A 15,921-nucleotide genomic window follows, 5' to 3' on the forward strand; every position below is an offset into this window, starting at 1 on the left:
CAGTGTTTCAGAAGACAGCACTGTTAAATAAGCAAATAGAAGACGTTATTGAAAGCACTCTTCTAGGGCGGGAACCACCGAATGTAGGTGCATGTTACTGTCATCAGTCTGAGACTTAATTTATTAGAGACTGAGGATGACCTAAAAGCCTCTAGTACTGTGTTCTTTAAGAGCTAGTGCTAAGTTTATCTCAAACACGAGAAGTTGATAACATGCTCACATTTGGAGATAGATGACAGTGGTCACAGAATGGTCAGAAAGGCTGTATACTCAGCTGAGAAGGAGGACAGGAGGAACTGAACAGAAGGGGACAGTAGAAACATACAGAAACACAGACGAGACTTTGAATGGCAAGCTTTTCATTTATTTTTGTAAGGCAGCGGAGCCCCGATAGCATTTTCAAATTAGCGAGGAGAGAAAAAGCTGAACTCTTTATCCTGTTTATTTTATCCTTGGGCCTCCATAGATTACAGAATCCTTAAAAAAAAAAAAAAGTAGATTATAAAATCTTTAAAAAAAAAAAGTCTGCTGAAGAATATGTGGCTTTTTACTATTTTTTTTTAGAGTATGGAGCGAGTCAGATTTTAGTAAGGATTAAGAAATAAATGAGAGAGAAAACTATTGTAGGTTGTTGGCACAAAGATCAGACAGAAGGAAAGCCCAGACTGCCTCAGCTAGTCCAATGACTCGTGTGGAAACCACTGCTGGATCTGCCCAGAAAGAAAGTGCGTCTGAGGGTCAACCACAAGACACCGTGCAGACACAGGATAGACAGTCAGAATAACCAGTATGCCATGAGTGCACATTCTTGTCGCCCAGAGGACTTTTAGAGCACTTATACCCAGGGACACGTGGCCCCCACTCAGCGTGGAGAGGTCTGCTCCCATCCAGCTCTGCTCAGCGCCCTGGCCTCTGTCTCCTGGGGAATAAGCCCTGGCATAGGTTATGTGCTCGGTAAACAGGATGGTTTGTGTTCATCCCCTTTGATGTTCATCCAGGCATGTAGCCTGGAAACTGAGGGGAATAGATAATCCAGGGTACCTTGTTGTCCACTTTACGTTAATTATTAATCTTTAAATGCGAGATCAGATGCAGGTTGTTTGAATTATTGTCATTTTTAACACTTTTGTATCCTGCTCTGTTATTTAATTTGGCATAATTTTTAAACACAAAAGAAAAAAACGGAAAATATCCCCGAAGTACCAATATTTTGTTTGGTAGACAGAATACTCATAAAGTTATAAAAGAGACTAGGAATTTATAAACAAAACTGTATTTGGACCAGAATTGCCATAAGGAAGATAGACATTTAAGAGCCAAATGATTGATAGTTTTCAGATGGAATTAAGTTTTTTAACTGTTTTTTTTTAAATGGCATTTCTGTTTAATTATTCTGATATAGCTATCATCAGATTTGCCTTTTTGATCATGTCTTAAAAGACATCGGCCAAAGCTCACTGTAAATAATGATATATTCTGGCTCATTAAATTAGCTAGGAAATGATACAGAAGAACCTATTTTGTTTACAGAATTGAGATTTAGGGAGTCTTATTAGAAATTAGAGTTAAATTGAATGCTATTATGTCAGCATCTTTTCTTTTGTATGTCTTTCAAACTTTTATTAGTCATCCTAATTATATTTCATGTTGTTTAATTCTGAATTTATGTTAAAGGATGTTATTTAGTAACTGAAACCCAAGACTAAGATCATGAGTTTGGAGATGGTGAGAAGGAGCAGTAAAATAATTTTAAATCCCCTAAATAAAGCTATTTCTTTCTTTTTAACTCTTTCTTTTTAGACATTGATGAATGTTTACAGAATGGCCGTATCTGTAATAATGGACGTTGTATCAACACGGATGGCAGTTTCCATTGTGTGTGTAATGCAGGATTTCACGTCACACGAGATGGGAAGAACTGTGAAGGTAATACAATGTAATAATAATGTTATTTGGCTTTTTCCGGTGCAGTTTCAGTACCAAAAACCTTTAACAAGACAAGGTCAAATACTTAGTAAAAGGTATATATTCACCTGTGGTTATCTGGGAGGAAACCTAAGTTTTCAATAGTATTAATTCCTTTAATTCATTTTTGTGTGAGTCAAGTAACATTTTAAATATAGGAGCCAAGCTTGCTTTTCAAAGATTCCTAATGATGAAACTTCTATAGCATAAATCATTATTTATGAATTTTAAACAGAATTTGTACATTAAAAAAAATAGAACACACCTAATATCATGCATTCTTCAGTCACTTAAAAGTCTTTTGTTTAAAGTGTGTAGCAATGAAATATTACTAATGAGTATCTGAAAATGTAAAATTTGAGAGAAATATTGATGATTGAGAGTCAGCCTTCATATTGCCTGTTGAATTAATCACCTGACTTTGAGTTGGGCTTTTTCATTCTGTCTTTTCCTCTGCCTATTTTTTCTGAAATTGAGAATATGACAATTACTGATGAGTTTCTACTTCTTAGACCTTTAGCAAAAAATGAAGAATGCTCCTTATCATCTTTCCCAACGTCTTTGGGAAAGACCCCAAGAATCTATTCATACATTAAAAGAATTTCAAAATTGTTCTTAGAAACATTTTTGGCAGAATATTATCTCAGTGATTCAATTCAAAGACTTAATGCCAAAATTCTCAGTTGGGATAGAATCTTGTTTAAAAAAGAAAAAATCATAAATTACTTTGGTCTGACTAAAGCCTGTAAGTGAAAACACACTGTGTCTAGAAGAGCAAGTGCCTCCTAAGAGCTGCAATGTTAAATCAAACAGCATATTGATGAATTTCAAGAAATATCCCATGATCAAGGGATCCTAAGGGTTAGCTGTCATGGCTGTGCTCTATAATTGTCTTGCATTTTAAAAATCCTACCCCTATTAAAATGCAAACTACAAGCAGTTCTCTGGTTTCTCCTTTTCAAAGAATCAGGAAGTAGCCTAAATACATTTCAAATTTCATCATTCTTAATTTTGATTTTGTTTTTATTTTCAGTATATTAGAAGTTATATGAATCTCTAAATATATATACTGGGTTGGCCAAAGAGTTTGTTCAGGTTTTTCTGTAAGGTGAATTTTTTGGCCAACCCAGTATTTATATGAAAATTCATATTTATATAATTCTACATGAATGTAATATATATACATATGTGTATACATATATACATATATATTTCATAATCTGTATATGTTTGTGTATACATATATATGTATATATGCATTCTTTCTAAGTCGCTTCAGTCATGTCCAACTTTTTGCGACTTTATGGACTGTAGACCACCAGGCTTGTCTGTCCATGGGATTCTCCAGGCAAGAGTACTGGCATGGGTTGCCATGCTGTCCTCCAGGAGATCTTCCCAACCCAGGGACAGAACCCGCATCTTTTGTGTCTTTACCACTAGCACCGCCCGGGAAGCCCATATGTGTATATATATATCCACGTCCTATAGTTTAGGCCTATAGTTTGCAAACACAGGTCAAAAATTGAGAACTTAAATTCATGTTTCATATGTCACTCTTCTCTTTGTATGCTATAATTTGGATGAAAATTAACCTTAGACAATAATAACAAGAAGTAGAGATATGTGAAGAAATAAAATTATATTGATCCAGATTGGCTTCCTTTGTAAGCTTACTTATCTGGTTGTTAAGACAATACATCTTCTCTATTTTTCAGATATGGATGAATGCAGCATAAGGAATATGTGCCTTAATGGAATGTGTATCAACGAAGATGGCAGTTTCAAATGTATTTGCAAACCTGGATTTCAGCTGGCATCAGATGGGCGTTATTGTAAAGGTTTGTGCTATGAAACTCTCAGTCATATTCTTCACCTGTTTTTTCTCCTCTCTACATTGCTTAAAGCTACCACATTTCCCTATTAATTCTCCCCATTTATAGTACCATTAGTTCTGGATTAGTAAACCTGACTGGAACTTCTTCTTAAGTTAAGCCATCCAGAGAGCTACGGTTTATACTCAGAAAGCTGTTCTTATTTCAGAAAGAGTGTTTTGGTGTCTTCTCAAAAGAATCTCAGGCTCCATAGAAAATTAATGAGAAGCTGAACTTTCATTTGGACTACCAACAGCCGTGAGCATCTTATTGCATAAGCTGAGTTCCATCACTTCCTTGTAGTTGAGGAATAATTGCAGTTGGCTTCTTGATGGCTGTCATTTGCCACCTCTTGTATCTTCACTGAACAAAATATTGTAGACAGTTACTACCATGATCTCTTAGTAATTGCCTCAAAATATTTTAAGAAACACAACTTATTTAAACTTTATCAAGTCACATTAAGCAAAAAGGGAAAATAAGATAAAACAGAAGAAATAAAGGAACCAGGAACCATTGTTTAGTTCTGTAACTTTTGGAATATCTTTTTGCTCCAGGTAGTGAAGGAAAATGAAAATTTTTGTTTGTGCTGTTGAACATTGAGGTCCTGAGCAAAGTCATCAGAGATAAGTTTGTGCTTGGTGTCTCCTGCCTAATGTAGTTAAGGATGAGTAACTATTGCATGTGTGTCCAAGATCTGAGTTGGAACCAGACTCTCAAGGAACACCATACTCAAAACAGGTCCAGGAAATCTGCTAAAATACGGCATGCATTCAAAGCCTTCTGCTTGTAGCTTCAGATGTATAAGTGTAGAGTGTCAAGCGATTCAAGATTGAGAAGGCAGGAGCAAGTTGTATGGTGCTTCTCTGAGTGCCCCTGGTGGGCAGCTTTGGTAAAGATGTTATGGTAGAAAGCCTTGTGTTTACTAAGTCTTCTGCATGATGTGTATTTTCTCTAGGCTTGAAAGAGCTTCTAGCCCCTGGTTGTTTACCTACATTCTCTATGACCTTCACATCAGTGGCTCTTAATAGTGTGCAAATCTGCCTTCACAGCAAGAGAAACTTTTTTCTTTTTTTAAAAATTAGAAATTTCTGTACTTTTGAGCTATGTGTCGGGAGGAGCTTATAGTCAGGAAGACAAGATTAACACATGGAAATATTAAGACAGCATACAACAAAGCACCAGATTGTTAGATTAAGTGCTGTACAAGTGAGAAAGAAAGGGGAAGGGAATGATTGCTGGAATATTTGGAACTAGGCTTCCAAATAAAATAACACAAGGAAATGTGAAAGCCCCTTTGTGAACAGACCTTTTTTGAGAACACACACTCCTCTTACCTTGGAGCTTGCTAAGATTCCCTTTCGATGCCTACAGGCTGCCAGTGACCCAGGCCACAGCCTCTTCAGGGAGGCCAGTAGATGATGCTGATGTAACTGTTTCAGAGCACATTATGACCTCATAGGTGAAACTAGGTTTTGCAACTGTTTGCAATTAGTGAACTAGTGTCTTATTGATAAACGGATTGTTCCATTCATTTGAAAGTGCCTGGTGATTAAAAGTTCTGCTCTGACTTTACCATTCTAGCTTAAGAAACAGAGCTAGAAAGAGAAGGGAAGAATGCTTCCTATTCTTCCCTATGTCTTCTTTATTTTGATATATAGAGTAAATGGAATGCATGTACTGTAATAAGAACAAAGGAAGAAAAAGGAAAGAAATTTCTTATATGCTGTTATTTCTTTTCCATAATTTTTCTCTTGATATCACTAAGTAAGATTTTCTCTGAGTGCTAAGGACTTGGTTCTGATTCCCCAAAGCTGTGACTGTTCAAAGCTGAATGAACAATGCTAATTTAATCTCTACAGTTGACTAATCTGATGACCAGCCTCCCTTGATCACTCTCTGAAGGTTGAGGCCGCTCACTCTGAGCAATGCTCTCTGGATCCCCATTCCATCTCTGTCCCCAGTAAAAAGACATTGTGTTACTTTTCAGGCTGTAGTCACCATGCTTTACTGTAGATCTCAATTTGAACAAAAAAGTGACCTGAATAACTGAACCAATTCGAGTTCATGTATTTAAATATAACTGCTGTTTTAAAATACAATCTGTACACGGAATCTTGGACCATCTGAATGTATTTTGTGCCAAATAACACAAGCTGAGTAAAACGCAGAGGTGTTTCAGTCTCAATTTGCCTTTTTAAGGTCAGAAGAAAGGAAATATTCACATATACTCGTTGTATATTATAAACGGAGTTGTTATAAAATGCCTTGTTTCTAAGTGTTATATGTTTTCCAAAACAGAATTTTGGTATCATTTCTACTTCCCCATATTGAGGGGGAAAATATCTGCTATTATTAATATGTGCCCAATAAAGTCTTTTACCAGACCTCCCTAATATACACATATGATCCTGTAAAATATTTGTAATGTGTAAGAGAGATTTTTCTTTGCTGGGTTCCATTTGCTTACACTGCTGTTGTTGGCTTGGAACGGTCATCAAAATCATCTATATTCATTTTCTGTTCCTTTTTTATGGTGTTCCATCTAGGCTTTAGTTCTGTGTCTCCTTATGCCTTTCTAATTGTCCCAGAGATTTAAAGCGTGAGTTAAGGCATGAGTGATAACTGGAATGGACACCAGTCTGCGTGTTGGATGCCAAAAGGAGAAGCTTCCTGCCCAGGTCAAAGATGCAGTTTATTATCAAGCTAGATTTCTGACAGTCCTGGAAGAACTGCCATGTGAAACATTACACAAGACCCTTTGTCTTTTAGCTGTCACTTTCCTTCTTCTTCCAATTCTGTTTTTGCTTTATGATTCTTATTTTGGATTAAAAAAAAATCTCAGGAGAATGTTATTGAAATAGCTTTATATGGAAAAGAAATAAACTCAGACAGTTTATCTCTCAGTTTTCGTTCCTCTTTCCTCCAAGGAAAATGAAATGCATCTCATTGAGCTTTTATTGTTGATGCTGCACATTATTGTAAACCTTCTCTATTTTCAAGTCTTAGACTTGTAAGCACATTATGGTTTTAGATGAAGTGACTTCATTTTTAATAAGTGCTTCTCCCCACCACAGATATTAATGAGTGTGAAACACCTGGGATCTGCATGAATGGGCGTTGCGTCAACACTGATGGCTCCTACCGATGTGAATGCTTTCCTGGACTGGCCGTGGGTCTGGACGGACGTGTGTGTGTTGGTAAGATCACGGCCATAACTAGATGTACTATAGAGATCCACCTCCTGTCAGTAAAATCAACCAATGGCAAATGTTCTCTACTGCAGCAGGTATGATACAGTTAATATCTGTGGGCAACAGACCAACGGGGTCAGTTTTTTTCCTTATAAAGTGAATATTAATTCAAGGGATAGAAAGATGAGCTGAGATAAATGAAAACCAAAGGACTCCACACCTCTCCTTCTTCCTTGTCCTAGTTGTCCTCAGTTTTCTCCAGCCCTCCTTTGCTGATAATGGTCTTTGGATTGACCTATATGTCCCTAATTATCTCACGATGAACATTTCATTTTCATCTAAGGAACTGAATGTCCAAAGGGAGGTAGAGAATTCCAAAGAGGATATAGATGATCCAGGAACTTATATGATAATAGTTTTTTGTGGCTTTATAAGACATTTCTGATTTGTTAATAAATAGATACAAATTTTATCCAAATTATTCTTAAGAAAGGGAATTTTTCCCAATCCCCTTTGAACTGGGAAAAGATTGGTCATAGCTGGAAATCCCCTCCTGGTGGTAAAGATGACACTGCTTAGTTAGACCAATATCTAAGATTTATATAATTTTACAGATCAAACATCCTCCTTTTTGAAAGCACATCTAATTCAGATACTCAATAATTGTATGATTATGTTGGAGTGGGCTGTATTTCTAATAAAAATCTTGTTTATCATGTGGTGAAATTGAATGATCATCCCTCATTCATTCATCATTTATTAACTGCCTTCTCTGTACAAGCCTGGGGAAGAAAACAGTGAGTGAGGTATAATCCTAGCCCTTAAGGATTTCACAGTGGCTAAACCATAATAGTCCCTAGAAAACTAGAAGCCTCTAGTAATTGGTTTCCAGTGCTTGGAAGCTGAAGAATTTGTTTTGTTTTCTATTGAGGCCTAATACCAGAGGCATTCTCTGTGAGTAAGAACAGTGACAATGGCTAAATAAAGCCAGCTTCAACTTTAACCTGGGGGGTTCTCGTCTGTTGGAAATGATAGTGTGATGACAGATGCTTCTTCCTGTTCAGACACACACATGCGGAGCACATGCTATGGTGGATACAAAAGAGGCCAGTGTGTCAAACCCTTGTTTGGTGCTGTTACCAAGTCTGAATGCTGTTGTGCCAGCACTGAGTATGCTTTCGGGGAACCTTGCCAACCATGTCCTTCACAGAATTCAGGTATGTTGTGTCATGGGGATGCCCTAGTACTGCCAGCCTTCTGCCCCCATCTTCAGTCTTTGTATTTATGGAAGTTACGGGGAAAGATTACATGATACTCTACAGGTACCTCACATACCTTGCAGGGGTCTTGAAAAGGGCTGGTCAGGCTTTGATCACACATTACCCACCAACTCAGCTATCATCTGGATTAGGCTGCACATTTATGCTTCCCGTCTGAATTTCTCCAGCTCGGTAATATTCATGTTCTTTAGGGTACATGCAACGTACCTTGTTTTCTAAAGTTGTTTCACAGTGTTACATTTTGCAGGAGCTATTACAAAAGCAGAATTTTACAGAGTGTAAAAATAAATAATTTTCAGATTACTTGACTGTTTCCAACTTTTTTCCAAAAGTCCATTTGTGAATTTTTTTCAAATCCTTCATGTTGACTTAGGTGTGCGTTCCCTAAATGATTTTATTCCACTCTAGGGAAAAAGTATTTTTCTCAATTCGAAGTGACACAGCTTAGTGAAAAGAAAACTGGTCAGTGAGTCAGAATTCTGCTCTCCAGCCACAGGCAGGCAAATTACTTAATTGGAGGGTTCAGGTTTTTTGGTGAATTTTTGTTTATTTAGGAAATTTTCTTACCTAATTTCAAAAGGATTTGAGATGGTTTACGTTAGTAAACAATTATAAAATTGAATAATATGGAAAAGGATTCCTTGGCCTTTTAATCTGAAAATGAATTGTCCTAGATAATCCAGAAGATCCTCTCCAGTTGTAAATTATTTCTATTTATAAGGCAAAAATAGTTTATCGAAATGAAAGCAATAGACTGTCAACATTTGAACGTAATTTTAAGGTACCTTGGCTGTTGGCATCTAATGTCCTAAAATAGAGTAAGTCCTAATATTGAAAACACATAGCTCTGACTGGTTGATTTACATGTGAGATACAGTTAGTTTATTTCTGGCCTAGATACTATCAATTAAAGATGAACTCACAATTTTTAAGCATTCGCCATTATGAGAATGTTATTATTTGAAATCAGACAGCAATTAAAATCTGTTATAAGAAGTTAGACAAAGTGAAGTGGAAGACTTTTAAAGTCTTTAAATTGGGGGAATGCCAGTTAAAGAAAGCAAGCTTTATTTCGGATGACTGCTTTGCCTGGTGAATAATATACAAATTATCATTAACTATATGATTACTAATCAATGAAATGCATGTTTGCAACAATACTTTGGTTATATAATATACAAATGTAATTCTATCTAAAAAGATACTTCCATGTAACTTGATAGTAGTGTTTTATTAATATTATTCATTTGTATGTTGCTTTAACTTTTCAAAGTAGTTTCCTTGCCTATTTTGAATTTACAAGGTAGATGAGTATCCTGAAACCTAGTACACAAGAATGGAGGTGATTTGTTCATGTCTTGAATGAACAGAATACCCAAAACTTAGAATCCAGGACCCTTGGTGCATACATTTCTCTGTTTTTACATTTTCCTCTGGACCAAGTACATCTTCAAAGAATTCTTGTGATACATGGGAAAGAGGTAGATTTATAATCAGATGACCCAAAGAGCAGATTTCTTTAAGCGTTAAAGCTTAAAGACAGTCACATTTGAAGCTTAGTTCCACTAGCTTCTGTTTTATATTTGAATGAATTTACACAAAAGTGGTCTGCTTGTGGAAATGGTTCCATTCAGTTTGGTTTCTCCACCTCTTTGATAAATGAAAATGCCAAATAATGAAGGATCAAAACGTAGGATGTCCCTTATTTCAGGAGAGAGGGGGAGTTTTAGAAGGTACTGAAAGTATCCGAAAAAAATGTGTTTAGACACTTTAATGAAACACTAACCATTTAAAGTGCAAAGCTCATCTTTGTGCTCTGGAAGTCAAATAAACTATATATGAAGATACATCTCCCTGACTGCTGAGCATTTACTCCTTGTAGCAATCAGTCAGAAAAGTGATGATTAGGAATTTCTCTTCTGCCCTTATTCTACTGTCTCTGGGGCACGACACTAAGTTAACTCAGGAACACCTACCATGTATTAAGTGCTTGAGTTGTGCTGAGCACTTTACATGTTCTCTCAGTAAATCTATAGAACTACCCTGTGAGTTGGGTATCCTTTTCTACACTTTATAGAAGAGGAAACTAGAAGAGGGGAAAGGGCCTGTTCCCGAGACCCTCAGCAATAAGCATTGTCATCAGCGTTCAAACCCATGCTGATCTGAATTCACTACAGTACCAGCTCCTGCCCAAATGGAAAAGAATAACGACCACAATTTGCTTCCACTTAGGCCAAGCATCAACTAATATAGTGCTAATTATAAAACTGCTTTTTGCAAAACTGGCATGATGTTGTTTTTTCCCTGTTTCACTACTTACGCTATTTCACCAGTGCTTTAATTAATTGCTGAAGTGGGAAAATAAAGAGGATGTATTTCTTTTTGCCACCAGTCTCTGGCTTTCAAACACAGTGGCAGCCACCTTCCCATTGGTTCCCTTTTTGGCCCCTTTTAAGATGATTTTAAAAAGTAAGGGGTTTTACCGCTTTTCTCAAATTTATGTTTGCTGGAAGACAGAGGCTCTGAAGGGTTAACAGTCATTTTTTTTTTTTTTTGGATATGTGTAACTTCTTTGCATCCCCTATGATCAGGAATGCAATTTTCTGTCACATGGAATTATAGGTGTGTTTGCTTTAGCACCAAGGTGCAAGTGGCTTCTGTTAAAAAGGTCCATCCCTAATTTTTAATTCTCCTATTGCTTAAGCACAAAGGATCTGCATTTGACTATGAAACTCTAGTTGCCTGAATCCATAGGCAACTATGGGAAAATTAGTTTCTTTTCCTGGGATTAAGTGTGATCTCCTATTAGTTCTTCATTTCCATCATTCACTCTTAGGTTCATCTAAATATTGTTGGAATTGTGTCTAAAACACTGTATGGATTTTAAGAAATAGAAATCTGATTCCATCACAAATTTGGGAACATATTCTATATACTGCCATTTCCTCAATAAGATCCAGTTTTAACGTTTTGCAATACTTACCCTATGGATTTAATATATAGAATGAGTCTGGCATCCTGATGAATATTAACTCTAAAAATACACATACATGCAGGTGTACACACCCTCGTATTCTTGTGAGGGAAGGCTAGAGAATTTGCAGAGAAATGAGAAAATGTTAAGAACTTGTTCTGAAAAAAAAGCTCGAACGCAGAAAAAAATGTATTCCCAAGATGGTGGGAGAGAGTTTTATTAACAGTTAAGAAACCACATTTTAACAGGCACATTTCACTGTAAGTGTAAAGTGTTCCCTGGTGAACAAAATCAAGTCATAGGAAAAACACCTTTTCCTAAAGCGCTTTGCACGAGGAATTGCTGGAACTTGCGTCTATCCTTACAAGTCGTTTTCCATGGTGATTGCGGAGCCTTTAAATGGGAGCCCTGGTGTGACTCCCCCTGGGGGGATGCCTCCTTTTCTGTTACCACTTTATTTCAGTTCCACTCTCTTTGGAGGAAATGATGTGTGCAAAGCCAAGGGCAGGATCGACCTGTTCTGCAAACAAGGGAATCATTTACTATCTGTTAATTTATTGCAGCGGAGTATCAGGCGCTCTGCAGCAGTGGGCCAGGAATAACGTCAGCAGGCAGCGGTAAGGACTTGTTTTGAAATTTACTACCTTAAGCATGTGCAGAGGCAGCCCTGGGCCTTCCTGTGGGTTTCCAGTTGGTCCCTTTACACCAGTCTGATCTGAACCCCTTCTCTGACTCTCACTGTGTGATCTACCTGGGACACTTGGAAGCCCCCAGTGGCAGAATAGAACAGTGGCTCAGTGGGTCCTAGGGTTGCTGGGTGTGGGTGTGGGACTTCATACTGAAGTATCGGGTCCTCTCCCAGGGTGGTCGATGTGAGCGAGATACAGTGGCTGTGGTAGCTCATTTATGAGAAGGGGCAGCCTGGCCCTCCTTTGGGTCTACTGCTGTCAAGCACAATTCAGGGTTACAAGTTCAGGTGAACCCCTGCACATTTTGAACATTTTCTTAACTAACAAGGGGCCAGTCATTAACAGATGGCAATAGGGATCCATCTTGTATTTCGTAGCAGGCAGTGATAGCAGTTAGCTGAAAGAAAATGAAATGTTTAAGTGTAGGAGTTAGAACCAGAGAAATACTGGTGCCATGAAAGAAATTAAAAGGGAGAATTGGAACAAGTGTAAACACAGATAAGAAAGAGGAAGAGATTACTTTATTAATATAAAACTAAATGATTTGATTCAAGAGAATTATGGCTGAATTGACTGTCAGTTCATTCTCTTGGTTGGTTTCATCAGTGTGTATGGATGACATAGGGTTGGGGTGGGGTAGATATTTGGAGGAGAAAAGAGAAGTAAGGAACTGTATAATGAAAGAATTAGTAGGGAATAAATAAATTCTGATAGGAATCTGGGAAAGAAAAAAGGTCAATCTTGATTTATAGAAAAGTCAGGGAACAAGACTTGAGAGTAGCCACTCACTGATGGTCACTTTGCATCACCCTTGACTATGAGGGCTCTCCTTGGTCTGGGAGCACCCAGAAGAAGGTGCTCATCCTCATCTGGCCAGAGCAGCAAAGGTGTTTCCAGAGCAGGTGATGATTATGCACATTTTGAACCAGTGATTAGGCTTGCTCCAGACATTCCCAACACAGAGTAAAGAGGGCATTATGTATTGGTCATGGCAGAGTAAAGGATTTAAAGCAACTAAATAGCATTCATATTTTAATTTAATCATGAGGATATTATTGAACCTACAAAAGTCTGAACCTTGAGAATGACACAATCACTTTGTTTTTAGGCTGTCTCGTGGCAATATAGAAGGTAGATTGAAGAGGGACAAGCTGATGGCAGGGAGACCACTTATAGGAACTTGGACTCTGTATTTGATCTACTTTCCCATCTCGGTGTTTGGACAAGAGAAAGTCCAAGGGTTCTCCTTTTGATTAAGGGTTGGTAACCTTGTAGTTCTAGCTCAGATGCTAGTTTCCTCTCAGGGACTGATGGAGGGAAGACTTGATTCAGAGTATCTTGCAGTAAGAAAAAAGGGATCAAGTTTCTTATAAAGGATAAGCTTTTTTTATTTTCACAAGGTCCTGATATCTTTACATTTATTGTAATTTTTTGACAGTCCGTTTGATATTTACTTTAGCATGTTAATGCTTATGAGCTTTTTTTTGTGGTCCAGATATAAATGAATGTGCATTAGATCCTGATATTTGCCCAAATGGAATTTGTGAAAATCTCCGTGGGACCTACAAATGTATATGCAACTCAGGATATGAAGTGGATTCAACTGGGAAAAACTGTGTTGGTAAGAAGCTTCACTGTTTTCTAAGACGTTTCATGCATCATGCATTCTTTTGTTGCTTGAGCAAACTGCTTGGGTACCTTAAGGACTTGACAGATGGATGCTCTATACTAGGGGTATCAGCATAGCTGCATCCTGACGGCTTATATCTTTTGTTTAACCACATCAAGGGTGGACCATGGCAACCATCCCTCTCATACAGGGTACAGTTCTCTAACTGTGCAGGTTGAAGCTGAGTGCTACCCAACTGGATGCCTTTGTTGTTAAGGCTGCTACCAATTGTTGTTGTGGGCAAAGTAGACATAGCACTTATTATCAAAGAAGCAGAAATCTTACTTTAAGTATTTTTATCTGCTTTCCTTCTTAATGTGTGGCATTTGCACTCACATAAGAAGAACTAACAACAAATCAGAGCATCTTCTCTGCCCCCGTTCAAATCAGCTTTCCCTGCATATTTCAGGCTAAATAAGTACCTAAGAAAATGGAGGATTGAAGCAGATCAGGGGAGACACTGACTTACCACAACACCCTCTTATTTTGACTAGTGGGTTTCTTTTTGTCTCCCTAACTTTTATTGCTGGCCCAAACCTGGCCTTTCAGAAGGAAAAGTCTACATTTATGATATATACTGAATTTTGAGAAATGATTTCTTTCTCTCTCATACCCTTAATTTTAGGGCCCTTTTTTTGGGAGAGTATAGTTGTTATTTGAGTACACATAGTACTTTCAAACTAGACTCATCTCAAAAGTTTTACGATTTCATTTTTCTATAAGAGCCTCTCTACATTGGCAGACTTGAAAAATCATTGTTTATTTGGACATGCCAGAAAGACACAGAGATGTTTTAACTTTATCCTGAAATCACCCCATGCGAAGCAAACAGAGAATCTGGGATGCAGAAGGGATTCTTCTTTCAGAGTTCTAGTGTCTATTCCAAAGGCGGTCCCATTATCATCAGAAGGATGTTCATGTTTCAGGACTTCCCTGGTGGCTCAGTGGTAAAGAATTCTCCTGCAGTGCAGGAGACATGGGTTCAATCCCTGGATCGGGAAGACCCCCTGGAAGAGGAAATGACAACCCACTCCAGGATTCTTGCCTAAAAAATTCCATGGACAGAGGAGCCTGGCGAGCTACAATCCATGGGGTCACAAACAGTTGGACTTGACTGAGCATGCATGTTCATATTTCAGGTTGTGTTCAGAAGTATGAAGTTAGAAATCAAAGATCCACTCCAGCCATTTTCCAGAAAATTCCAGGGATTGGCTCTTTTATTTCTTAATCCTCAGGTCCTTAAAGTTCCATATTCTTCTGACATTATCAGTTGAGAATTGCAATATTGACCCTTTGGGGAAGTGTTAGCATTTGTTATACAATTTTGACAGAATTCTCAGCATGCTATTTGCCCGGACAATAACATCACTTTCTGCTTGATTTTCCCATATTTTAAGTACTTTATAAACACAGCCCTCTACATCTGTGAGTTTTGTATTTGCATATCTAACCAACCTCAGATCAAAGATACTTGAAAAAAAATTCCCGAAAGTTCCCAAAAGCAAAACTTGAATTTTCCATATACCAGCAACTATTTACATAGCATGTATGTTGTATTCGGTATTATAAGTAATCTAGAGATGATTTAAAGTACAGAGGAGGATGTGCATAGGTTATACGCCAGTACTATACCATTTTATATAAGGGACTTGAACATCCACAGATTTTGGTAACCTGGATGGCAGGGATGGGGTTCCTGGAACCAATCCCCTGCAGATACCAAGGGATCACTGTAAGTTGCTGATTGAAGTCTGTTTACTGATGTGAACCCATGCAGCTCTCTAGTACCGAATTTGTGTATACTTCATGTAAGGACCACTAGCTTGTCAGATGATAATCTAAGCAGAATCACTCGGTGTGTAAAAAGTTCCTTGTGAATGTGTGGCCTGCTTTGTGGGCTGTATGATGTAGTTTAGCTCAGTGTGGTATAGCAGACTGTTTAAGTTCCACACTTCCTCAATTATCTAAGTAATACATAGCAGAAGTTTGATTTTGTATCACACAGGCCTATTACTCAGCTCTCTGAATCTCTAGTTTGCATTCTTCATGGCAATTATAAAGTCTACAGCTTGCTTCATACTTTATAAACATAACTGGAGACCACTTAAATTATTCTGAAGAAGAAACACCCATCCTGGAACTCATACTTATTAAAGATGGACCATACTTTCTAAATATTTAGTCAATTCTTTAAAACAGTGGGATTAGTCCTTTTAACTTTGGCACAATGAAGCAATTATATATTGGGTTGGCCAAAAAGTTCATTCGGGTTTTCCTGT

General features: G+C 37.6%; 1 protein-coding gene and 1 long non-coding RNA gene across 4 annotated transcripts in view; one reads left to right on the top strand and one right to left on the bottom strand.

Annotated features, from left to right (window-relative positions):
* The window catches only part of FBN1 (fibrillin 1), a 264,664-nt gene that overhangs the window by 148,847 nt on the left and 99,896 nt on the right, over nucleotides 1-15,921 (top strand). For all 3 annotated transcript variants that reach the window (XM_015473179.3, XM_059890186.1, NM_174053.2), the window contains 6 exon segments: nucleotides 1,801-1,926; nucleotides 3,681-3,803; nucleotides 6,914-7,036; nucleotides 8,095-8,247; nucleotides 11,848-11,901; nucleotides 13,469-13,594. In XM_015473179.3, coding sequence (XP_015328665.1) covers nucleotides 1,801-1,926; nucleotides 3,681-3,803; nucleotides 6,914-7,036; nucleotides 8,095-8,247; nucleotides 11,848-11,901; nucleotides 13,469-13,594 — 705 coding nt within the window.
* Nucleotides 343-5,264, bottom strand: LOC112448492 (uncharacterized). The gene is made up of 2 exons (XR_003036867.2): nucleotides 5,174-5,264; nucleotides 343-477 (listed from the first exon to the last, which is right to left on the bottom strand). It is a non-coding gene; the product is annotated as an uncharacterized lncRNA (long non-coding RNA).

Source organism: Bos taurus, chromosome 10 (assembly GCF_002263795.3).
Source record: "Bos taurus isolate L1 Dominette 01449 registration number 42190680 breed Hereford chromosome 10, ARS-UCD2.0, whole genome shotgun sequence".
In the NCBI taxonomy this organism is placed as follows: Eukaryota; Metazoa; Chordata; class Mammalia; order Artiodactyla; family Bovidae; genus Bos; species Bos taurus.